This window comes from Anomaloglossus baeobatrachus, chromosome 6 (assembly GCF_048569485.1).
Source record: "Anomaloglossus baeobatrachus isolate aAnoBae1 chromosome 6, aAnoBae1.hap1, whole genome shotgun sequence".
In the NCBI taxonomy this organism is placed as follows: domain Eukaryota; kingdom Metazoa; phylum Chordata; class Amphibia; order Anura; family Aromobatidae; genus Anomaloglossus; species Anomaloglossus baeobatrachus.
Window position 1 is genome coordinate 488,062,937 of NC_134358.1, and position 24,714 is coordinate 488,087,650.

Below are 24,714 nucleotides of genomic sequence, written 5' to 3' on the forward strand. Positions count from 1 at the left end.
AAAATAATAACATATGTACATTTTTAATAACTCTTCCCTTAACGGGAGGCACTTTTCTTAAACGTTGCATAACTGTTTACGGTTACGGTTTCCGCTCTCTCCCACCCAAGCAACCTGGCCCTGATGCTGCCCCTAAAGCCCAGGCAGCACCCCTTGACCCACAGTCCAGCACACGGTACCCGAGCGGGATCTGTCCTTCCCTCCAGAGGGTAGCCACCGGTTCCTTTGGTGGCTGGGCCCCAGCCTGCTCTGCTCAGGGCCCTCCCTCCAACCTGCCTCTCCGGAGGCGGCATTGCGGAAACGGTAACGGCAAACAACATATTTACAAGCCACTTAACGTTTGTGGTTGCCCTGCAAGTTCACGGGCTTGTCCATGGATAGTTCCCATGCAAAACTTTGTAAACGGTCCCCACGGGGACAACGGTGCCGGCTCCGGCCAGTTCAATCACAAAGCAAATCAGGTTAAACTTCGGTAATCATCTTTTTCTTATCATTCTTTCAAACTTTTAAACAAACAACCACTCTTTACATCCCTGACCCCTTTACTCACAGAACGGTCTCCCTGTACCTAAGTGGAGGTCTACCTAGGTTGGAACGGGTGGACCTTCGGGGACCGATGTCAGTGGTGCTAGACAGTGGGGTAGAGGAAACAATCGGTTCCTCCTCCCTGCTATAGTGTGGAGCAGGCGGAGGTGTAGGGGAGCTGAGTACAGGTTCATCCCTGGGCACTGGCACTGGTTCTGGCTCACGGTTGACCGCTTCCACTACTTCTTCATCCACGGGTTGTGGGAACAGTATCACTGGAAGAATCACCGCGCCGTTCTGTGTAGGCCAGTTTGCTGGGAAGTCACCCATTACAGTGTGGATTACCTCTGCTGCCTTCTCTGCTGGTGGAGGAACCGGTACTTCAGCCTCTGCCTCCAACGCTGGGGGGCACCTTTTTAGATGGTCCCGGGAAACTGTGGCCAGGGTGCCCCCTTGGTCACGACTGATCTGGTAGGCCTTCCCATCTCCCCATTCTGTGGGTTGTATGACGTAAGGGACTTGCTCCCACTGATCATCCAGCTTGTGGGCCTTCCTCTTCCGTTTCAGCACTACATCTCCTGGCTGGAAAGGACCCGCGGACGCCTTCTGATTGAACCGGTGCTCCTGCTGTTCTCGACTTCGACTGAGGTTTTTCTCCACATACTCCTGGATTTGCCGGTATTGTGCTCTCCTCCGACTTTCCCACTCCGCCGTCGAAGGGAGTGCTTCCGGGGCCTCCAACCCCATCTCCAGGTCCACCGGCAGGCGGCCAGGCCGAGCCCTCATCAGATACGCTGGGGTGCACTTCGTCGAGCTAGAGGGGATATTATTGTACATGTCGACCAAGTCGGGTAACTTTTCCGGCCACAGGTTCCGTTCTTCCAGCGGTAGCGTCTTGAGAAGCCCCAGGACCAGGTGGTTCATTTTCTCACACATGCCGTTGGTTTGGGCGTGGTACGGAGTGGTCCGGATTTTCTTGCAGCCGTACAACTGGCAGAATTCGTGGAACACCTCTGCTTCAAAGGCCGGTCCTTGGTCAGTCAGCACCTTTTCGGGGTACCCATGGGGTCGGCAAAAATAAGCCTGGAACGCTCGAACAGCAGTTCGACCAGTCAGGTCCTTAACGGGGACTACCACCATAAATCTTGAGTAGTGGTCTACAATGGTCAATGCGTAGGTGTACCCACTTCGGCTAGGGGTGAGCTTAACATGGTCTAGGGCGACCAACTCCAACGGCTGATGGGTGAATATTGGATGTAAGGGTGCCCTCTGGCTAGTCTCGTCCTTTCTCCTCAGCGTACAAGGACCGCACTCTCGGCACCAGGCTTCCACCGATTCACGCATCCCACTCCAATAGAACCGCTCCCTCAACAGCATCTCCAGCTTCTTCCACCCGAAGTGGCCAGCACCATCATGGTATGCCCGCAAGACAGTAGCGACGTCAGCTTGAGGAATGACCAACTGGCATATTTTCTCATGGGTCTTCGGGTTGATCAGCTCACGGTACAGCCTCCCTTGGTGTAGGTAAAGCCGTTTCCGTTCTTTCCACAAGCGTTGGGCTTCGGCTGGAGCGGCAGGGTCTATTCCCATAGCACCTTGTTCCACCAGAGTCTTGACAAGGCGAACGGCCGGCGCTTGGTCCTGAGCTTCCTGCCACTCTTGACTGGGCCGTGGGTCCAGATCCACTCGTTGCTGATGTACTTGTACCCTCTCAGTAGGCGGCTGGTGAAACGCAGGCAACTCGATCTCCTCGAGGTCGTCATCCTCGCACCCCTCTTCTGACAAATGGGGCATTCGGGAGAGTGCATCAGCATTTATGTTGACACGACCGGCTCGGTACTTTATGGTGAAATCATAGTTGGCTAGCCGGGCTACCCACCGCTGCTCCAGCGCGCCCAACTTGGCCGTGTTCAGGTGAGTCAGCGGATTGTTGTCCGTAAACGCGGTGAATGTTGCTGCCGCCAAGTAGTGGCGGAACCGCTCCATGATAGCCCACACCAACGCCAATAGCTCGAGCTTGAAGGAGCTGTAGTTCTCAGGGTTCCTTTCGGTCGGCCGGAGTTTTCGGCTAGCGTAGGCAATCACCTTCTCCTTTCCATCCTGGACCTGGGATAGGACCGCTCCTAGCCCCACGTTACTGGCGTCCGTGTGGAGGATGAACGGGCGCCCATAATCAGGGTACGCCAGGACCTCTTCTCCGGTCAAGGCCGCCTTCAACTGGCAAAAGGACTCCTCATGCTTGTTCTCCCACAACAGTGGGGCTCCAATGGGTCTACCACCTTTGGTCTGTCCCACGAGGAGGTCTTGCATGGGGGCAGCCATCTTCGTGTACCCCTTTATAAAGCGCCGATAGTACCCCACCAGACCCAGAAACTGCCTTACTTCCCTCACTGTAGTTGGTCTCGGCCAGCTCTGGATGGCAGTAATCTTCTCAGGGTCGGGGGCGACACCATCCGCACTCACCACATGCCCTAGATACTGCACCCTGGGTTTCAGCAGGTGGCATTTAGAGGGCTTCAATTTCATCCCGTACTTGGCAAGGGACGCGAACACCTCGGCCAGGTGCTCCAGATGGGCCTCATACGTCTGGGAATAAACAATCACATCATCCAAGTACAACAGGACGGTCTCAAAGTTTAAATGTCCCAGACAGCACTCCATCAGCCGTTGGAAGGTTCCGGGGGCATTGCACAGCCCAAACGGCATGCTATTGAATTCGCAGAGCCCCATCGGGGTGGTGAAGGCGGTCTTCTCCCGGTTCTCTGGGGCCACGGCCACTTGCCAGTATCCGCTGGTGAGGTCAAGGGTCGAGAAGTAGTTTGCAGTTCTCAGTGCAGCCAAAGACTCTTCAATACGAGGTAATGGATAGGCATCTTTATGGGTTATCTGGTTGATCTTCCGGTAGTCCACACACATCCGCATGGTACCATCCTTCTTCTTGACCAGTACCAACGGAGCGGCCCAGGGACTACAGCTGTCCCGAATAACCCCTGCCTCCTTCATATTCCTCAACATATCTTTGGCACACTGGTAATGTGCAGGGGGGATAGGTCTATACCTCTCTTTGATAGGGGGATGTTCACCGGTGGGGATGTGGTGTTGGACCCCCTTGATCTGCCCAAAGTCTAGGGGGTGCTTACTGAAAACCTGTTCGTACTCCTGCACCACCCTGTATACCCCTGCCCTGTGATGTGTAGGGGTATCATCAGTGCCTACATGTAGCTGTTGATGCCACTCCTTTGTCTCCCCCTGGGGTGGGGAAGTGCTGGTGGTAGGTGGGAGTGTGGATGGACTGGCTTCATGGATAGTGTGAGGGTCCAGGGTGAGCAGCTTGGCAATGGTGGCATACCGGGGAAGCCTGACTTCTTCCTCTCCACAGTTCAGCACTCTCACAGGCACCCTCCCTTTCTTCACATCCACCACCCCTCGGGCGGCCATTACAGTGGGCCAGTGCTCGGAAGGCATGGGCTCCATCATCGCAGGGTAGTCACGCCCCTGAGGCCCTACTGCTGCCCTACACCAGATCATGATCTCACTCCTAGGGGGCACAGTCAATGGAGCAACATCCATCACTCTCACTCCACCAATCTCCCCTCCTGTTGAGCTTACATGCTGGCGGTACATCAGGGCTCGGATCTCACACTGCACAGCCCTCTGCCGGCTCCCTGCCGCTGTTGCGGCCAGCTGTTGTAATAGGGTTAACACATCAGCCATGCAGTGCTCCATCACATTGGTTCCCAGCACTATTTTCGGGTTATGATCACTGGGTTCATTCATGATCACAATCATACCCTGGTGTTGCAGTTCAGCTTGCCCCACTGTCATAGCTACTTGTTTATACCCCACCTGGGTCAATGGAAGTCCATTAGCGGCAATCAACGTTATACTATTGTCTGGGGGCGCCAGCTCATCTATGGCCCAATGCCGCTGGTACAACGTGTACGGTATGGTAGTTACCTGTGATCCAGTGTCCAAGAGAGCCATCACTGGTATGCCGTCCACAGCCACGGGGATGATGGGGCGGGCCCCGATATATCGGTCTTGCCAGTCCGGGGGGCCACGATGTTCTACTCCTGAGGATTGGCCCGGGGCCCCAGGGGTTGCTCGTTTAACGGGCACTGTCGGAAGTAATGACCAGGCTTACGGCACTTGTAGCAGATTGGAGGTCTGCTCCGCGGGTTATTAGCACTTCTCCGCTGCATCCAGGGAACATCCTCGGGGCTGTCAGCAAGCTGTATCTGTGCTGGAGGCTGAGATCTGGTCAGAGGTTGTAGTGCAGCAAGGATCTTGGCGAGGTCTCCGTCCATGCGACGGACCTGGGCTGCCAGTTCTTCCACTGTTCTGCTTGGGGCTGCAGGTATTGGAGAGGTTGGTTTGGCTGAGGCCGCCACAACGGGAGCCGTCTCGACGGGCCACGGGGCGGGTTCCATAACTTCGGCAGCTGGGGGCTGTAGTGCTTTAATGGCCCGCTCCTTTAACACAGCAAAGTCCACATCAGGGTGTTCCAGGGCCCACAGCCGGAGTTGTTTACGATCCTCAGGGCACCTCATCCCCTGCGCAAATTGCTCCACTAACATCTTGTTGCTATCCGCCTCATTAATAGGGTTCACCCGCTTCAGCGTGCGGAGGGCGGTCTGCAGACGTAGAGCATAGTCCCGAATGCTATCCCCAGCTCGTTGCCGGCACTGGTAAAACTGCATCCTCAGCTCAGCTTCAGTCCGGGTCTCGAAGGCAGTCTGTAGCTTCTCAAAGATGGTGGCTACAGAGAGCCGGTCCCCCTCGGCCCAGGTCTCCGCTTCCTGCTCCGCCGCACCGGTTAACTGGCCTAGCACTATCGCTGCACGTTGCTTATCAGTCAGGGGGTACAGCTCTAGCAACGGGTTAAGCTTTTTCCGGAAGGCCTGTAGGGCATCCGGTTTCCCATCATACTGCGGTAGCCAGGCAGCTCCGGGCGCATAGGGCAAGGAGAACGGCATGACCTGAGCGAGCGCGGGGGCCACGGCACCTCCCGCCGGTGCAGCCGGGACCTGGGCAGGCCCATTCCCATCCGCGGGTGCCGCTGCGGCTGCGACCACCGCTCCTCCAGCGGCTCCGTCGGGCGCAGACATCTTGTTTCCGTCCCCCTTAGCTCTTTCCGGCCCCTCCTCTCTCAGGGCGGGGTTTTGGCCTTCGCGCCTCTACTACTCGAGAAGACGCTCGAGCGGGAACTTTTCGCGCCAAAGATGGCGGCTTCTGAAATTTTTCTGCCGGATACCTCCGGCGGTAACAAGGCGCACCTCTACCAGATGGCAGAGCGGTAAGATCCTGTTCGTGACGCCAAGTTGTCGCGGGCGGGGAGGAGGGTGTCAGCACATTACGCTCACCCCTTCTGCTCGGGTCCGGCGGCTGCTGCTCAGTGGTGGCTCGAGCGGTGGGCCGGATCCCGGGGGTTTCTCGAGCGGCACTCCTCGCCCGTGAGTGAAAGGGGTTTGTTGGGTGTGGGAATTGTTTATTGTCCGTGACGCCACCCACGGTTGTGGTGATTTCACCACCGCTGCTCAATACGGGGATCCCGGGGATGGTGATGCGGAGCAGCCAGGTGTTGTGTTGCCCCTCCGTGGGTAGGGGTTGGTGATCCCGGGGCCCGGTGATGGCTTGGGAGGTGCAGGGCCTGGTGGGCGCAGGGACGCGGGGGCAGCGCTGTGCCTTGCGGCACTGTGGTACTCACTCAGCCTGAGACGTTGACACAGTTTTTACGGTAAACCAAACGGCTGGTAAGACGGTCCCACGGACGGCTGCACTTGCTCTCCCGGTAGGTGACGGTGATGTCCCTTTTCCTAGCACCTTTGTGTACTTGTTGGTTGCGATGGGTCCCCACCGGTAACCCGCTCCCTGGCTTCAAGCTGGACCGGGGCAGCTCTACTCTTTGCCCGCAGGCGCTGGCCCTAAGAAACTGGTGCCTTGGCGGTGGCGGTGTCTCTCTTACACTGGCTGGGCTGTTGCCTTCAATCGGGACTTGGTTGTTAGAGGATCTACGTCCCCTTCACTGACGGATTTGGCAAATTCTGGCGACTCCAAGCCTTGCCGGGGTCCGAGAGGCCCCTGCCCTGGTGCTGACTGTCCTTCGGAACACTGCTCCAGACCGCCGGGCACACAGCCTACGGGGTCCTTCCAGGAACTTCCAAACGGTCCCCCTCCAGACAGTCACCACCGTTGCTGACCTTGCTGACCTGTCCTGCACACAGCTGGACTACTTCAGGCTTTTGCACACTCTTTCTGTTCTGTCACCACTCTTGCTTTCCTCCTTTACTACTTTTCTTCCTTCACTTTCACTTAGCTGTTTTCTCAAGCCCTGCCCGGGCTACTCTCGTTGTTTACTCTCTCATGTCCCTCCCTGGACTCAACTGCCTGGTTTCTCCCGCCTCCAGAGCTGTGAACTCCTCGGTGGGCGGAGCCAACCGCCTGGCCCACCCCCTGGTGTGAATCATCAGTCTCTGGAGGAAGGCAACAAGGATTTTTGGTTAGCTTAGATGTTCCTACCTGGGATGTAGGGTGTGGTGGTGTGTGACCTGTGTCCCCTGGCTTGCCCAGGGCGACACACTTGTAAATCCTTCAACTCCATCTAATGTCAGGGTTTGTAACTCTGTTTTCTCCTGATTTTAAGGCTTCACTCCTGTATTTTATTTTTATTTCACCTCTGGTGTGTTGCTTTAAATGCAAGTCCCCTGCCCCCTGTCTTACACTCACCCTCCGCCGTCTTTTTCTGTTTCCAGCATCGTTCCTATCAGTCTTCGGCTGTTTTTGACCTGTCGGTTGTTCCAATGTTTAGTACAGCGCGCCAGAGATCACAAGTCAATACAAATCTATGTGAGCCTCGATCTGTCTCTCATAATCTAGCATTGAGAGATCGTGCTGTATCTTCTGACTTCCAGCCAGTCAGTAGTTACTGGAACAAGATTGCACCGTGGGACTGCAGAGATGCTGAAAAACAATGAAAACGCCAGATGGTGAGTATAAGACAGGGAGCTTAGATTTAACGTACCACTCGAGTGGTGAACAAATAAAACAAAAGAGAAAATGCTTGAGTGGTGCTATAAAGTACTTTTTCCCTTTCATTAAAAGTTAGTCACCAACTGCATGTTATTACCTATTATAAAGAAATAAAACGCTCTGTACTCTCCTTCCCCGAGTCCACTGGCTAGTCTCGCCTCTACGCCTGGTGTCTGGATTTTGCTGCAAGACTTATGTCATGTTGGCAGCAAATTGGTGAACTCAGCGGCTCTTGGCTAGGCATTCTGTCTACATGGGAATGCCCTGCTCAGAGCTATTGAGCTCACAGATTGGCTGCGGCGCTAATGAGGTGACGTCAGCATCGCAGTCAAAGAAGCTGCAAAGAGTCACCGATGGCCCCGAAGAAATTGAGCACAGACCAGTTTGTTTCTTTATAATAGCTTGTAGCTTGGGATTGACTTCTAATTAAATTTGATGAGTGGTCGTGCACTTAGCTAACAGTGCACACTGGGAAAAGCTCCCAGTGTATATGTTAACATTATCGTAGGATCTATTTACCAGACTGAAGTTAAAACTGTCTTTTGTTTTCTTTTTCTTTTTTCCCCTCCATCTGGCTGATTTGAATAGAGAAGGTGACCACAAAAAATTCATACCATGTGGTTTATTTTTTTTGCAATGGTTTATCTAGGGTCCAGATACCAAGTATCCATCCAGACCATGACCACTGTTGGGCTCAAACTTCCTGAGCATAGGCATGTGACCGTGACCACAAATGCTGTGTACTTTAGAGCACTTAACAATCACAATGGGTTTTATTAACAGTGTCTGCAGCCAGTCATGTACAGTGACGCACAGAGGCTGCAGGCGTCAGACAGCTCCAAATTATAAATTAAACCCAATCGGAAAAATAATTTTTCATGAAACATTCATGCATTTAAGGAAAACAATAAAACATCTCTTGTATTGTATCCATATATATCTGGATAATCTACTACAACACTGGAAATATTGTATCATCCTTTGAATTGTCTTAGTGAATATATCTGTAGCTTGAACTGTAAGCTATTGTCTGATATTTGTTGAGATAAATTATTAATTTAAGCTTTTAGAAACAAATTCATTGTTATTAGTGTTACCATTTCTGAACTGTTTTATACTATATGGATTTTTTTTCTTGGACTTTCAGAGACATTTTACTGTTTTTGCTGTGAGTTTTCCTTCAAATGATGCACTAGAAGCCATATTTGCCAAGATCCTTAGTTTCCACTTCCAGCAACACTCATTCCACCCATCAATTCTGCGAACTGGACCAACTATGATTCAGGCTGCAATGTGGCTTAGCCAGAAAATGGTGCAGAATTTCCTTCCAACAGCCATCAAATTTCATTATATTTTTAACTTAAGAGATATCTCCAATATTTTTCAGGTATGCACAATGTTTTTTCTATATGCAGACAATTGTAAAGCTAGTTTTTTCCTAGTATATTTTTTAAAACTAGTGGGCATAAAGTGTTTTTGTCATAGCAAATAATATGCTAGGTAGATACAGTACATGAAAAAGAGAATGTACTCCTACTTATGCTGATTTCTATTAGAACATATGCTAACAGATATGCTAATAGCCAGATTTACAGAAAGTAAAATATAGTAGTTCATTGTTATCTGCAAAATGTGTCCTACAATTCGGGAAAGTTTATACCACTATTGAGATAAAGTATGCCATCATAATCGCATTCATGCCTACATTTTGTAACTTATCACGTTCATGTTTTCAAACTCAATTTTTTGTTCTAGAATGAGTTAATTTTGCATTACGTAATCCTAATCAATGTGTTCCATCTGTTTATCATTTCCTGTCTTCAGCATTGTATATATTGTTCTTATTTGTATATGTACTACCTATGAGTAAGGGTCTCTATGACCTGAAATGCAGAAGGCTGTTCTGATTTTAAATATGAATGTTTTTAACATGTTTTGTGAATAAAGGATGTTTTACTTTTCAATGAAGACTGAACTACGGGTGCTGGATTACCACTTAAGCGGGCTTTACACGTTGCGACAACGGCAACGATATATCGTCGGGGTCACCTCGTTAGTGACGCACATCCGGCGCCGTTACCGACATCGCAACGTGTAACGCAAATGAGTGACGATCAACGAGCACAAAAACGTCAAAAATCGTTGCTCGTTGTCACGTCACTCATTTCCATAATATCGCTGCAGCGACAGGTACGATGTTGTTTGTCGTTCCTGCAGCAGCACACATCGCTGTGTGTGACACCGCAGGAGCGACAGACATCTCCTTACCTGCCTCCACCGGGAAAGGCGGAAGGAAGGAGGTCAGCGGCATGTTCCGATCGCTCATCTCCGACACTTCTTTTCTATTGGGCGGCGGTTCAGTGACGCTGCTGTGACGTCGCTGTGACGCTGAACGAACCGCCCCCTTAGAAAGGAGGTGGATCGCCGGTCACAGCAACGTCGCAGGGCAGGTAAGTGCGTGTGATGCTGCCGTAGCGATAATGTTCGCTACGGCAGCGATCAACACATAACGGCCGTACAACGGGGGCGGGTGTTATAGCGCTCGGCATCGATAGCTTCGGCTTGCGCTGTTGCAGCGTGTAAAACCTGCTTTACTCTTATTTAGATTGATTGATTGTTGATTTGACCCTATATGAATTCTTGACATATACAGTAATACCATCCTCTGAGATAAATATATTCTGGTTGCATAGTTTGGATATCCACTAAACTGCATATTCTTTTTTTGTTTAAGGGCATTTTGTTTGCTACTCCAGATTGTTTGAAGCAACCAAGTGATCTGGTTTTGCTTTGGCTTCACGAGTCATCTCGTGTGTACGGAGACAAGTTGGTAGAAGCCAAAGACTCAGATTTATTTAAGAAAATTCTTTATGACACCGCAAGAAAATACTTTGAAGTAAGGCTCTCGATTACTTATGTTGTAGAGGAAAGTGTCCTGTACACATTTTCTTTTGTAATTTTTTACATTAGAGTTGTGGGTTATTCATAATAATCATGAAAATGTACCTGTTGTAGGTATTATTTCTTAAAGACCAAAATATATATGTATTTCAAGAATCTAAGAAGGATATGTAATGGTTTCAGGTTGCACAGTATCTTTCTTGATTTTGTATATATACAGCTCTGACAAAAATTAAGAGACCACTGCAAAATTGTCAGTTTTTCTAATTTTTCTCTTTATAGATATATTTTAGAGTAAAATGTATTTTTTTTAATTCTATAAACTACTGTTAACATGTCTCTGAATTTCCAAGCAATATATTTTGTATTTATTTTCTGAAAATGAGAAATGGTTAAAATAACAAAAAAAAATGCATTGCTTTCAGACCTCAAATAATGCAAAGAAAACAAGTTCATAATCATTTAGAAACAACAATACTAATGTTTTAACTCCGGAAGAGTTCAGAAATCAATATTTTGTGGAATAACCATGATTTTTAATCACAGCTTTCATGCGTCTTGGCATGCTTTCCACCAGTCTGTGACACTGCTTTTTGGGTGACCTTATGCTACTCCTGGTGCAACAATTTGAGCAGTTCTTCTTTGTTTGATGGCTTGTGACAGTCCATCTTCTTCTTGATTACATTCCATAGGTTTTCGATGAGGTTCAGGTCTGGAGATTGGGCTGCCCATGATAGGGTTTTGATGTGGTGGTCCTTCATCCACACATTGATTTCTCTAGCTGTGTGGCATGGCACATTGTCCTGCTGGAAAAAAACAATCTTCAGAGTTGATGAACATTGCCTGAGCAGAAGGAAGCAACTGTTTTTCCAGGATAACCTTGTATGCGGCTTGATTCATACATCCTTCGAAAGGTTTAATCTGCCCAATTCCTGCCCAATTTCTAGAGTAAGGTAATCTTCTCTGATGACTCTAATTTTCAGCTTTGCCCAATACCTGGTCATCTAATGGTTAGATGGAGAGATGGAGAAGTGTACAAGCCACAGTGTCTTGCACACACTGTGACATTTGGTAGAGGATCGGTGATGCTTCTGCAAGGCTGGAATTGGGCAGATTAAACTTTTCTATTCCAGTGTGTTTGGTTTTCCAAATCATATTTTGGGAGCGGCTTTTTATATTTTCGACACACATGCCTCAGTGCTTGCTATATTTCAGGATGGGTGGTTGTCTGGAGTCCTAGTTCCTCAGTTAAGGTTTTCTTACTGAGACATTGCCAATGCTATTCCTTGCAGTAAAGGCCGCTTTACACGCTGTGACATCGCTAGCGATTGCACCCGCCCCCATCGTGCGTGCGTCACGGGCAAATCGCTGGCCGTGGTGAAAAATATCGCTAGTACGCGTCACACGCATATACCTTTTTAACGACGTCGCTGTGGCCTGCGAAGAAACTCTTTTTTTAAGCGGGAGGTCCGTGCGGCGTCACAGCGGGCCACCAATAGAAGCGGAGGGGCGGAGAGCAGCCGCATTAACGTCACTCCAACCTCGTTGCCGGAGGATGCAGGAACGCTGTTGTTTGTCGTTCCCAGGGTGTCACACGTAGCGATGTGTGCTGCCTCAGGAACGACGAACAGCTTGCGTCCAAAATGAGCAGCGATATTTGGGAAAGGAACGACATGTCAACAATCAATGATTTTTGCCGTTTTTCGGATCGTTAGCGGTCGCTCGTAGGTGTCACACGCAACGACGTTGCTAACGACGCCGGATATGCTTCACAAATTCCGTGACCCCAACGATATCTCCTTAGCGATGTCATTGCATGTAAAGCGGCCTTTAGTGTGAATCCCTTCCCAGTTATCTCCTATTCTGTTTAATCTGGATTTCCACTTATTCTGTTATTCCTTTTGATTAGTGTTGAGCGGACCCGGATCTGAAAAATCCGGATCTGCACGGTTCGAGGTTCCGATCCGAGTCCCACCAGTCTCTCTCTCTCCTTTTGATTTCTATTATTCCTGTACGACAGTGTTTGCACTTTCCTGGCCCTGTGTCTCACCCTCCCTTTTATGCACTTCATTTATGTTTATTGTTTTTGTGTACACTTGTTTTATAGCTAAGGAAACTCAGAGACAGCCATCGACAAATAGGAGCACCTTAGCTTCCCAACCTCTTTTGTCAGGCAGGGACAAATCAGTTTCAGGTCTAAGGCAAGTAATAGCCTGTACCTGTGGATTTCTGGTGTTACATCTCCCCTAGTTTGTCCTTCCCCGTGAGAGTGTTATGCGGGCATCACACGGTACGATCTATCGTGCGATCGCACGAGCGATCGTACTCGCCCCCATCGTTTGTGCGTTACGGGCAAATCGCTGCCCCTGTCGCACAAAGTCATTAAACCACCGTCACACGAACTTACCTGCAGAGCGACCTCGCTGTGGACGGTGAACATCCTCTTCCTGAAGGGGGTGGGACGTTTGGCGTCACAGCGACGTCAGACAGTCGCCTGCCAATAGAAACGGAGGGGCGGAGATGAGCAGGGCGTAAACATCCCGCCCACCTCCTTCCTTCCGCATAGCCGGCGGGTGCCGCGGGACACAGGTAAGCTGTGTTCATCGTTCCCGGGGTGTTACACGGAGCGATGTGTGCTACCCCGGGTACGATGAACAACCGGCGCCATGAAAAATAAACATTTTTTTAAAAATAAGCGACGTGTACACGACTCACGATTTGTGACCGATTCTGCGTCGCTCGGAGGTGTCACACGAGACGACGTTGTGAACGATGCCGGATGTGCGTCACGAAAACCGTGACCCCGACGATGCATCGCACGATAGATCGTCTCGTGTGACGCCCGCATTAGGGTTCAGTAGTAACAAAGAGAGTGCGTGAAGGATACCACCAAATTTAACATGCCTGCTCTCCATTCACACCTGAGACCTTGTAACACTAATGAATTACATGACACAGAGTGGGAAAATAGCTAATTGGGGACAATTTGGCCATTGTCACTTAGGAGTGTACTTTTTTTTTTTGTTGCCAGCCTGCTTAGACAATTAATGGCTATGTGTTGAGTTAACAATATAAATATAATTGACTATAACTTGAAACCACTTAGTTTTTTAAATAATTATTTCCTGTCCTTGTGAAGATTCCTTTACCCATAGTAAGGCGGCCATTTGTCATTATCGCCACTGTTACTTGTCACTGCCTGGGTCGGACTTATGGTTATCATCCCTGTCTCCACTGCTGATCTTTTGAGTACAGTGGGAATTGTTGTGATGCATACACACATCACAAAAGTTAAAAAAAACACTCGACTGTATCAGATATGTAAGTCTGACAGGATTATGAAGTTGAATTTTTTTAAGACCTAGCTATTAGACAGGACTGATCCCCAGTGGCATCTGCCAGCAGCCTTCTTAGGAAACTCTGGCAGACAGATTAGGCAAGTATTCTTTGAGAAGTTTTATTATTAATCTACTTCTTTTAATTATCTCCTTAGTTTAATTAATGATCAGTGTGTTAACCTGGCGATGGCGATGCTTGTATTGGATTGGGTGTCTAGCTAGCGTAGCAGAAGTGATGGGTCCCAGCAGACAGAAATCAGTTCTATTTGTTACTAACGTCAACACCTTTTATTTTTTTCTTAGGCAAATATTCTAAATAAATTACCCTGCGCAACAAAAAATAACTTTTCGTCTGCTACTGCGCAAACACCTTTTTCCTATAGTAAATTGAGTGTGCATATTCCAAATCCGAAGTCAGAATTGTTGTAACATGTCAGGAAATTTTATTATGTTTAACCCCTTCACCCCCGGGCGATTTTCCATTTTTCCGTTTTGTTTTTTGCTCTCGTTCTTCAGAGAGGCGTAACTTTTTTATATTTCCGTCAGTTTTGCCATATAAAGGCTTATTTTTGTGAGACGAGTTCTACTTTTAAAAGAAACCATAAGTTTTACCATATAATGTACTGGAAAACGGAGAAAAAATCACAGTGCAGAAAAATTGCAAAAAAAGTGTGATTGCACGATTGTTTTTGGGGTATTTTATTCACCGTGTTCAATGTATGGTAAAACTAATGTGTCAGTGTGATGCCTCAGGTCGGTAAGAGTTCGTAGACACCAGACATGTATAGGTTTACTGTTATCTAACGGGTTAAAAATTCAGAAGTTTGTCCAAAAAACGTGGCGCACTTTCAGTGCATTCAACTTAGCATAAATCACACATTTTTTCTCTCAGTAGCAAAATAATTGTTGCACAGTGTTATTAAAAAAAAACTCCCCATTCTCAAAAAATAAATGGTGTTTTTTTATATATAAAATGTATTTTGTTATTTACTTATATAAAAAAATCCTACAAATTACTAATAGTAATAACTATAATAACATGAAAAAATGTAGCTCCCAATCTATGAAGCCACAAGCTTGAAAGTAAAAAAATTGGCTGATTAGTATGGTATATCACAAAAGTGAGTACACCCCTCATTTTTTGTTAATATTTTATTATATATTTTCATGGGACAGCACTGAAGATATGACAGTTAGATACAATGTAAAGTAGTCAGTGTACAGCTTGTATAACAGTGTAAATTTGGTGCCATTAATGTCTAAACCACTGGCAACAAATGTGAGTGCACCCCTAAATGCAAATGGTTAAAAGTGTGCCCAATTAGCCATTTTCCTTCCATGGTGTCATGTGAATCATTAGTGTTACAAGGTCTCACGTGTGAATGGGGAACAGGGTGTTACATTTGGTGTTATCACTCTCTAATACTGATACTCTAATACAGATGATGCACAAGAAAGTTCACAAACAGTTTGCTGAAGACAAGCAGACGAAGGAAATAGATTACTGGAACCATGTTCTGTGGTCTGGTGAGACCAAGATACACCTTTTTCTTTGGTTCAAATTTAGTCAAACGTGTGTGGCGGCAACTAGGTGAGGAGTACAAAGTTAGGTATGTCTTGCCTACAGTCAAGCATGGTGGTGGGAGTATCATGGTTTGGGGCTGCATGAGTGTTGCCGGCTCTGGGTAGCTACAGTTCATTAAGGGAACCAAGAATGGCAACATGTACAGTGACATACTGAAGCAGAGCATGATCCACTCCCTTCGTAAACTGGGCAATAGGGCAGTATTCCACCATTACAACCCCAAGCACGCCTCCAAGATGACCACTGCCTTGCTAAAGAAACTAAGGGTAAAGGTGGTGGACTGGCCAAGACTTTCTCCAGACCTAAACCCTATTGAGCATCTGTGGGACATCCTCAAATGTTAGGTGAAGGAGAGCAAGATCCCTAACATCCATCGGCCTTGTGATGTTGTCATGAAGGATGGAAGAGGATTCCAGTGTCTTATGTGAAGCTCTAGTGAACTCCATGCCCAAGAGAATTAAGGCTGTCCTTGAAAATAATGGTGGTCCCACAAAATATTGACACTTCGGGCATTTTCACGTAAGGGTGTACTCACTTTTATTGCAAGCGTTGTTGGCATTAAGGCCTGTGTGAGGAGTTATTTCGAGGACACCAAATTTATACTGTTATATAAGCTGGACAGTGACAATTTTACATTGTATCAAAGTGTTATATCATCAGTGTTGTTCCATGAAAAGATATAATAAAATATTTACAAAAATGTGAGGGGTGTACTCACTTTTGTGACATACTGTATATCCTTTGAGGCTTAGTCATTAAAAAGTTAACATGAGAAGGTGATTTACAGTAACTTCTGTAATCATTGAAAATATAACTTTGATTCATCCTAGGGCATAGAAGACCATGTTTTCTTAAAACAGCCACTTATATTTTGCCATTTTGCAAATGGTGTTGGGGCTCCTTCTTATTTGCCAGTTCAAGGATGGGATGCCCTTAGAAAAACACTTGTTGAAACGCTTGACAGCTACAACGAACTTAATGCAGCCATGAATCTTGTCCTGTTTGAAGATGCAATGCAACATGTGTAAGTAACCAAACTTATTGAGTCAGGTAAAATTGCATTTTTTAAAGTTTTCGGAATATGTATATGACATCTAGAGTGATCTGTCCCGTACATGGTTTCTATTTGGCCGGTGCTGGAGTTGATAACAGCTGATCGATGGTGGTGTCAGAAGTCAGACCTCCATCAATCCGATATAGCCGACATATCTTAAGAGCAGGTCATCAATATCATAGTACTGGGAAAACTCTTTGAAACTTATCCTTCAGCAGGAAATAACCTCCTAAACTACCGTATTTTTCGGACTATAAGACGCAATTTTTTCCCCCAAATGTTGGGGGAAAGTGGGAGGTGCGTCTTATAGTCCGAATGTGTATATATAGTCCGGGGAATGTATATATAGTCCAGAGAATGAGGGTGCTGCGGTGGAGCAAGTCATCGGCAGCATGAGCAGGCTGTAGCAGCGCCTACCATGACCAAGTGGGCCCACTCATTAGCCTCTTTTCATATGTACTGCATCCTCCCGCCCATCATCTCTCAGCGCTGAAGCCAGCACTGACAGGTGGGCAGGATGATGGGCGGGGGATGCGTGCATAATTAACAGCCGGCCCACGTGATCATCCCTGGCAACTACAGTCTGGAGTAATCATGTGTGGCTCTATTCACTGTCCCCCGCGCATCATCAGCGTGGGGGGAAGTGAATAAGTATACTCACTGGTCACCGTTCCCTGCAGCATCGTGATGACCTCCTGTCTGCCGGCCCACTGATATGTGTGGAGAGAGGTGCGCACAGTGATGACGTCATCGCTGTGCACACAGCTCCACACAGGTCAGCGGCACTGCTGCTGGCACAGACAGGAAGACGAGCGATGCTGCGTTGAGCGAGGAAAGTTGAGTATAAACATTTCTTTTTTGTGTGCCACAGGATGCGGGCCATATACCAGGATGGGGGTTATATAGCAGGATGGGGGCACATATCAGGATGTGGGCATATACGGTACCTGGATGTGGGCACATACCAGAATGGTGGACATATATACAAGGATGGGGATCATATACAAGGCAGGAGGATCATTACCAGGATGGGGTAATAGAGAATTTGGGGCCATTACCCCCATAACAGTGTCAGCAGCAGATCCTCGCCCCATAACAGTGTGTCCTGACCACATTTTTTGCTTAAAATTTTATTTTCCTATTTTCCTCCTCTAAAGCCAGGGTGCGTCTTATGGTCCATTGCGTCTTATTGTCTGAAAAATACGGTATTTATAATTATTTATATCCACATGTAGGACTTTTAAAGATATGTCCATCAATACATTTACATGGCCAATCCGTTCCTCCATTACTAAGAAATCAGAAGTTTAATTGATATGCAAATGACTGCAAATGCCAATGTTAAATCTGAAGCCTCTGCCACACCAGCTTTAAAGGGAATCTGTCACCCCTTTTGACGTATCTAACCTGTTACTTTGGATATACAGGTATACGAGTGCTGTGTATACCTCATACCAGATGCCTTTTTGTGGAAAAATCATCTTTTATCCCTCTATGTAAAATAAGTCTTCCAGGCTATGGGGCATTGGCTTGATGTTTCTTCTGTGCAGACGCTGGAGAGTCACAGCTATTTCTTCCTCAGTGATCCTGCATAGAAGAAATCTGAAGCCAATGCCCATAGAAGGGCAGCACACTACAGTGGAACGTCTGCAATTGCGGTGCACATGCGCAGGATTTCAGCATCACAGGGATACTGTGACGATAATAGGAGGCAACAGCTAAGCTAATACAGCAAGGAGGCAGCGCTATCTGTCAGTGAAGCAAGAGGATGCGGTGGTGGGCGGGGAAAAGAGCTGGAGTGACAGAGGCTTCATGTCTACCACAGCTCTAAAACCTCATTTGCATATCAATTCAAACACTGAGTTCCTAGTAATAGAGGAACAGTCTAGCCATGTAAAGGTATTGTTAGACCTGTCTTTAAAAGAGCTTCATGCACATATAAATAGTTTGGGTGTCAAATTATGTTGTCGGATTCCTTTCCAGATCAAATTGTTTTTATATTTTGCTAAAGTAACAAAACATATTATTGAAAACATGTTATTGCTGAGCCAACAGAATTTTTCATTTGTGGTTGTGCCACAAATCCATAGCATAATCACTGAATTGCAAAAGGAGAAATCCACATTAAAGTCCTGCAACAAATCCTTCATATGTAGGACATCCATTAGATTTACTAATCTGCAGTTTGCCATAAAAGTGACTACAGTATGGGTAAATGTGGTTTTGAAAACCTAATTCAGTAATATTTGTACTATGATTTGTTGCAGCTCTGTGCACAGAATTCTCACCTAAAATCTCAATGCAGAGGAAGAAAAAAAGGAAGTATGTGAGTCACAAGGATTTCCATATCAAAAATCATTTTAAAGTACAAATATACAGAAATAAAATAATTTGTTTTATATGGAGATCCATTGGGATTTGCATGCTTCCTTTCTTCCTTCCTCTTCACTCGATATTTGTGGAGTATGCACTAGGTTGATCCCAAACAATCAGTGGTGCCATCTTTGTCAGCAATCTCTCACCTGAAATCTACAACATATCTGGAGCAAACTAGAAATGCATAATATAATTCATATATCTTGAAAGATTCTATTTTTTTAAGGCCTAATTCATTGATTGATCTTTTTCCTATATGCTGGATTCTGTTTCAGATGTCGTATTAGCCGCATTTTGGAAGCGCCTCGTGGTTATGCTCTACTTATTGGAGTTGGTGGCAGTGGTAAACAAAGTCTGTCAAAGTTGGCGGCGTACATCAGCTCTCTTGAAGTGTTTCAGGTTACTTTGAAAAATGGATACGGGATCCAAGACTTGAGAGTAAGACAAGCAGCCAATACAAGTTGACCTCTATGCCTGTATTCAGTAAAAACTAAATTGGGTACCCAACTGACAGTATAAGCTAAGCATATGGCCTTCAAGGAAATATAGCCCCTATAAAAATTGCACTAATCCCTGCCTTCATTTGAGAACCTGATGTTTAATTTAATGTGCAAATTTAGCTACTTGGTGCACCCTTGTTATGTCCAGAAGGCTAAATACACTATTCCCACCTATGGTTTTGCATTGTTCCCTCCTCCCTCACTCTTGATTGACAGTGCTGGCGACCTGGAGCACGCAAGATATGCAGTTCAAGCCCAGGTAATCGAGCGCTGTCAGTCACCACTAAGAGAGGCAGGAGCATGTCAAGCCAGTGGGCTGAGCCTCCTGACTAGAGATCAGCGGTTCCGTGGAGGTTCAGCTCGCTGGCAGCCAAGGAACTGAGCCTCCACTGGCTCGAGCTTGACCCGAACCCCGGAGCAAGTAACTGTTTGGCAGTTTGAGTCTCTGCTCACAAACAGCCAGCCATAAACATCACTTCTGGGGAAGGTGGACGGGCTTTTTCAAACAATTTTTGGGGTTACACACTACATGTAATCGTGCTGATGTTACCCCCAGTGTGCACCGATCAAACACTGCAAGCGGCTCGCACAGGGCTCAGCACTGAGCATACCTGAGCACAGCATTGCTCGCGCATGTGAAGTTCGCACGTAAAGCATCCAAACCCGAACCATGATTTTTTAAGTTGTTGTTCGGTTCGAAAATTGAACCTCAGGTTCACTCATCTCTACTCCTGACCATACCCAGGGTCCACCAAGCACCATAATTGATATATTTGATTAAACTATGTTTTCTGCAGCACAGAGGCAATGATTAGAAGACTAAAGATTTTTCTAGGGGCTATATCTTCTATAAGAGGCTGTGCTTAGCTTATATTATCAGTTTGGTTGAGGCAGACATAATTCCTTTAAAATTACTGTTTAACCCGTAACAACATTATTTCTAATTTAAAGCATTGAAAAACTGAGCGTATGATTGTCATTGCCGCAATACTAAATGAGGAACTTAAAATAAATAAAAATATTTTTTTACGCTCCCTGCCAAAGACTATCCAACTAATATTCAGATAAAATATATTGGCACTACTTGCAAAATATGTCCTCGATGACACAACAAACCTACATTTGGCAGAAAGTATACATTGTCTCCCAGAAATGTCTTCTTTCCTTCAGTCTGAAGGCAGAGAATGAAGGGTTAATATCTGACTTCCTCCCAGCTAGGACAGAAGAAAAAAAAAAAGTGTTTGGGACCAAATAGTTAAAAGGAAACTGACAACTTCGCTGGGGACCCCCAAACTGCCACCATGTATTCTCTCTATACTCTTCCCGGTAACTAATAAACTAACATACATACATCCTGAGTTAAAAACACTCATGTAAGGCTGCTTTCACACTACGTCTTTTTAACATGCGTCCTGAACGTTTTTTTGCTGCAAAAGCGGATCCTGCTTTTACAGCAAAAAACGCATGCAAACGCATGTGTTACTTTGCAGGATCCTGTCACTGGCTGTTTAGGGGCAGGCATTGGAGTCATATGATCGGGAGTGAGGGAAACTAAACGTGCCAGACTGGGAGCCGGCATCTGACAGCTGCGAGGCTCGTAACCAAGGTAAACATCGGGTATACTTGCTTGGATACCCGATATTTACTTTGGTTACAAGCGTCTGCAGCTGCTAGGAGCCGGGCTGCCTGCACACGTTACCAACGTAAACATCGGGTAACTAAGATAAGTGGTTACCCGATGTTTACCTTGGTTACGAGTGTCCACAGCTCTCAGGTGGGGAAGAGGGAGGGGGAGAGACAGAGAGAGAGGGAGGAGAGAGACAGAGAGGTAGGAGAGAGATAGACTGATCACGGGGCTGGCTTCTGTGCATGCTCAGTAGAGCAAGCAGGATCCTGCCTATCAGCACGCCAGCGTTCACATGCGTTTGCGTGCTGTTTAGTCAGGATCCAGCAATTTGCAGAAGTTGGACGCAGCTCAAAAACGCTACAAGTAGCGTTTTTGAAAGACGTTAAAAAACTGCAAGTCGCTGGATCCTCACTATAACGCACGCAAACGCAGGTGAACGCATGTTAACGCGAGTCCATTGCAAATGCATTGAAATGAAAACGCATTTGCACTGGATCCGTTTCTGCGTTAAAAAAACGTTCAGGACGCATGTTAAAAAGACGTAGTGTGAAAGCAGCCTAAGCATGCAGCATTAGAAAACTTTAATGGGAGGATATCTGTACTGTCCATGGACTCGCAGAAAATGTAAACTTTCCTTATCCCCAGGCAGCATATGAAGGGAAAGTACAAAAGAAACTAGAAGGGAAATTTTAGGCAACTGCAGCTTCCAATACTTTTCTGCGAAAGGATACCTCACTAGCAGCAGATGTTTCCAAACTAGAAGGGATTGGGAGTTGTTTAGGTTGCTGCTTGGCAGATCTGATCCAAGGAAGTTTAATTTTCTTATGCCCAAAATTTTATTACAGCTTTACTATAATGAACCCTTCAATCTGAGAGTACCAAAAGTTTAAAGGGAACCTATCAGCAGATTTGGGGCCTATAAGCTGCGGCCACCACCAGTGGGCTCTTATATAAAGCATTCTAACATGCACCGCTGTGTAGAACGTAAAAATCACTTTATAATACTCACCTAACGGTCGCTGTGGTGGAGGTGGGCCTTATGGGCGTCTCCTTTCTCCGGTGCCAGCGCCTCCTCTTTCGGCCATCTTCGTTCTCGTTCTGAAGCCTGTGTGCATGACGCGTCCTATGTCATACACACTCGCCAGTCCTGCGCAGGCGCACTACAATACTTTAATCTGCACTGCTCAGGGCAGATCAAAGTGCGCCTGCGCAGAACTTCAATGCCGGCGAGTGTGGATGACGTAGGACACGTCATGCACCCTGGCTTCAAAAGAAAGACAACAAAGATGGCCGAAAGAGGAGGGGCCGGCACCGGAGAACGGAGATGCCCCTTTTGACCCCACTCCATCACAGCAACCGTTAGGTGAGTATTATAAAGTGATTTTTACGTTCTAAAAAGCGGCCTGGGCTTTTATATACAGCATGTTAGAATGTATATAACCTAAATCCAGTGCTATACTGGCACTATCAGGCTGATTCTATACATACCTGTAGTGGTCAGCTCGGATGTTTAGGTTTTGAAATCCAAGAAAGTAAAGTTTATAAAATCAGCAGCTTCTTTAGTGACAGCAGCTGATAATGACCCTACGTCATTTTTTTATTTATTTTTTACTGTACGATAGACCCACAGACTCCAGTGGGGGGGAGGGGAACAGTGAATATGCATGAGGCTAATGAGCGGCACCTGAAGTAGGAGGGGCCCGCGGGAGCAGGTACGGTTGAGCCTAGAATGTATGGGCTCTTTCCAGGTTAGTGGGTGTGATCAGCTGCGTTAGTGGGCGTGAACGGCTTGGTTAGTGAGCTTTGCAATGTTTTCTCCCTTCCAATACAATCAGGCTTTCCCCCTGCCCTCCATGTGATAGGGGCCTGTTGAATGACGTCATATCTGGAAGGAGCCCTTACACTCTAGCATCTACCGGAGACTGGCAAGTATAGCTTTACTATTTTTTTTTTTCTTTTTCGCTCTATTGGGAGACCCAGACAATTGGGTGTATAGGCTATGCCTCCGGAGGCCGCACAAAGTACTACACTTAAAAGTGTTAGGCCCCTCCCCTTCTGCCTATACACCCCCCGTGCTCCCACGGGCTCCTCAGTTTTTTGCTTTGTGCGAAGGAGGTCAGACACGCACAGCACAGCTCCACAGATTAGTCAGCAGCAGCTGCTGACCATGTCGGATGGAAGAAAAGTGGGCCCATATAGGGCCCCCAGCATGCTCCCTTCTCACCCCACTCTTGTCGGCGGTGTTGTTAAGGTTGAGGTATCCATTGCGGGTACGGAGGCTGGAGCCCACATGCTGCTTTCCTTCCCCATCCCCCTCTGGGCTCTGGGTGAAGTGGGATCTTACCGGTCTCCAGGCACTGAGACCGTGCTCCATCCACAACTCCTGTGGAGCCTGATGGATAGGAGCCGAGTATCGTTCAGGGACATGGCCCTGCATCTTGGAGGTACTCTGTATCCCTGTGGGGACCGCGCACGGCATCACCTCAGCTTTGCTGGGTGTGCTAGTGCACCGGGGACCGCGGCGCTGACCGGGTCTATATGTGCCATTACACACTCAGCGTCGCTGAGTGTGTTTATATGTAAGGGCTACCGCACTAACCGCCGCTGCCATGGGACACTGCGGCGCGGCTGGGACTTGTAGTTCGCCGGGGACTTTCACGCCGGCCGTGCTTTTACGGCGGCCGCGTTTATTACTAGAGTCCCCGGCTTCCTTGCGGCCTAGTTTACTTTTCTCACGTCCTCAGCCCTGACAGGCAGGGGGAAGGGCGGGACGCTGCACGGAGCGAGCAGCTCTGAGGGCTGGAGTATGATTTACATATTCCACCCCCCTCACTGTGCACGGTGTGAGCACCAGTTCGCGCTTTTTCTCGGCCACGCCCACAGCTCCCTCATCTCGTCAGGACGCCGCAGCCATTCCTGTCAGCTCCACCGACGCTGCAGAAGAGGGACAAGTCCTGGGAGACCCAGACACGGTCTCTGGTGGCCTCACAACCGCTTTAGGCGGCTGGTAAGCAGCACCTGTTGGTGCTAGCCCCATGGTGCTGTAGTGTATTGGTACATTATTTGTGTATCATATATACTTTACACTGTATGAGCACAGTGCATTCTGGCTATATACCCTTTTGTGTAACTCAAGGAAAACTATAGCATGGCACCCACAAAAGGCAGGGGTGCCAAAACACAGGCTTATTATGCTGCCTGCGCCGCTTGTAAGACCCCACTACCGGCAGGTTCCACTGACCCTCATTGTGTGCAGTGTTCGACCCCTGTGCCACTTCTTCAGCCGGAGCCTATGCTAAGAGGGGCCCAGGGGGAGACACCTGTTGACACTGTCCAGGTGACGGGGACTGAGTTTGCTAAACTCTCTGAGACTATGGCTAAGATACTAGAAGCCTTGCAGTCCAGGCCGGTATCTCAGCAACGGGACCCTGTTGAATCGTTGTTCCCGGGCCCCCCTCAGTTGGACCAACAATGTCCTCCCGGGGTATCTCCTACATCCCAGTCTGAGGGTTCTGACTTAGACCCCAGCCCCAGATTGACTAAGCGGGCTCGCTTAGAATTTCCCTCGACATCATATTGTTTAGGGTCTCAGCGGGGGGAATCTTTGGTTGATGATGCGGAGACAGCTGATCAGGATTCTGATCCTGAGAGCGCTCTCAATCTTAATACTCCAGACGGGGACGCCATAGTGAACGATCTTATTGCGTCCGTCCATCAGTTGCTGGATATTTCTCCCTCAGCCCCTCCGGCGGAGGAGTCAGCTTCTCAGCAGGAGAAAT

At 47.5% G+C, this 24,714-nt stretch overlaps 1 protein-coding gene across 1 annotated transcript in view; it reads left to right on the forward strand.

Moving 5' to 3' along the window:
• DNAH11 (dynein axonemal heavy chain 11) overlaps positions 1–24,714 on the forward strand; it is a 498,772-nt gene that overhangs the window by 257,678 nt on the left and 216,380 nt on the right. Inside the window, exons 49-52 of the mRNA XM_075315388.1 lie at positions 8,702–8,941; positions 10,289–10,450; positions 16,209–16,402; positions 19,084–19,246. Of these exons, the coding sequence (XP_075171503.1) occupies positions 8,702–8,941; positions 10,289–10,450; positions 16,209–16,402; positions 19,084–19,246 (759 nt within the window). The remainder of the gene's footprint in view (positions 1–8,701; positions 8,942–10,288; positions 10,451–16,208; positions 16,403–19,083; positions 19,247–24,714) is intronic.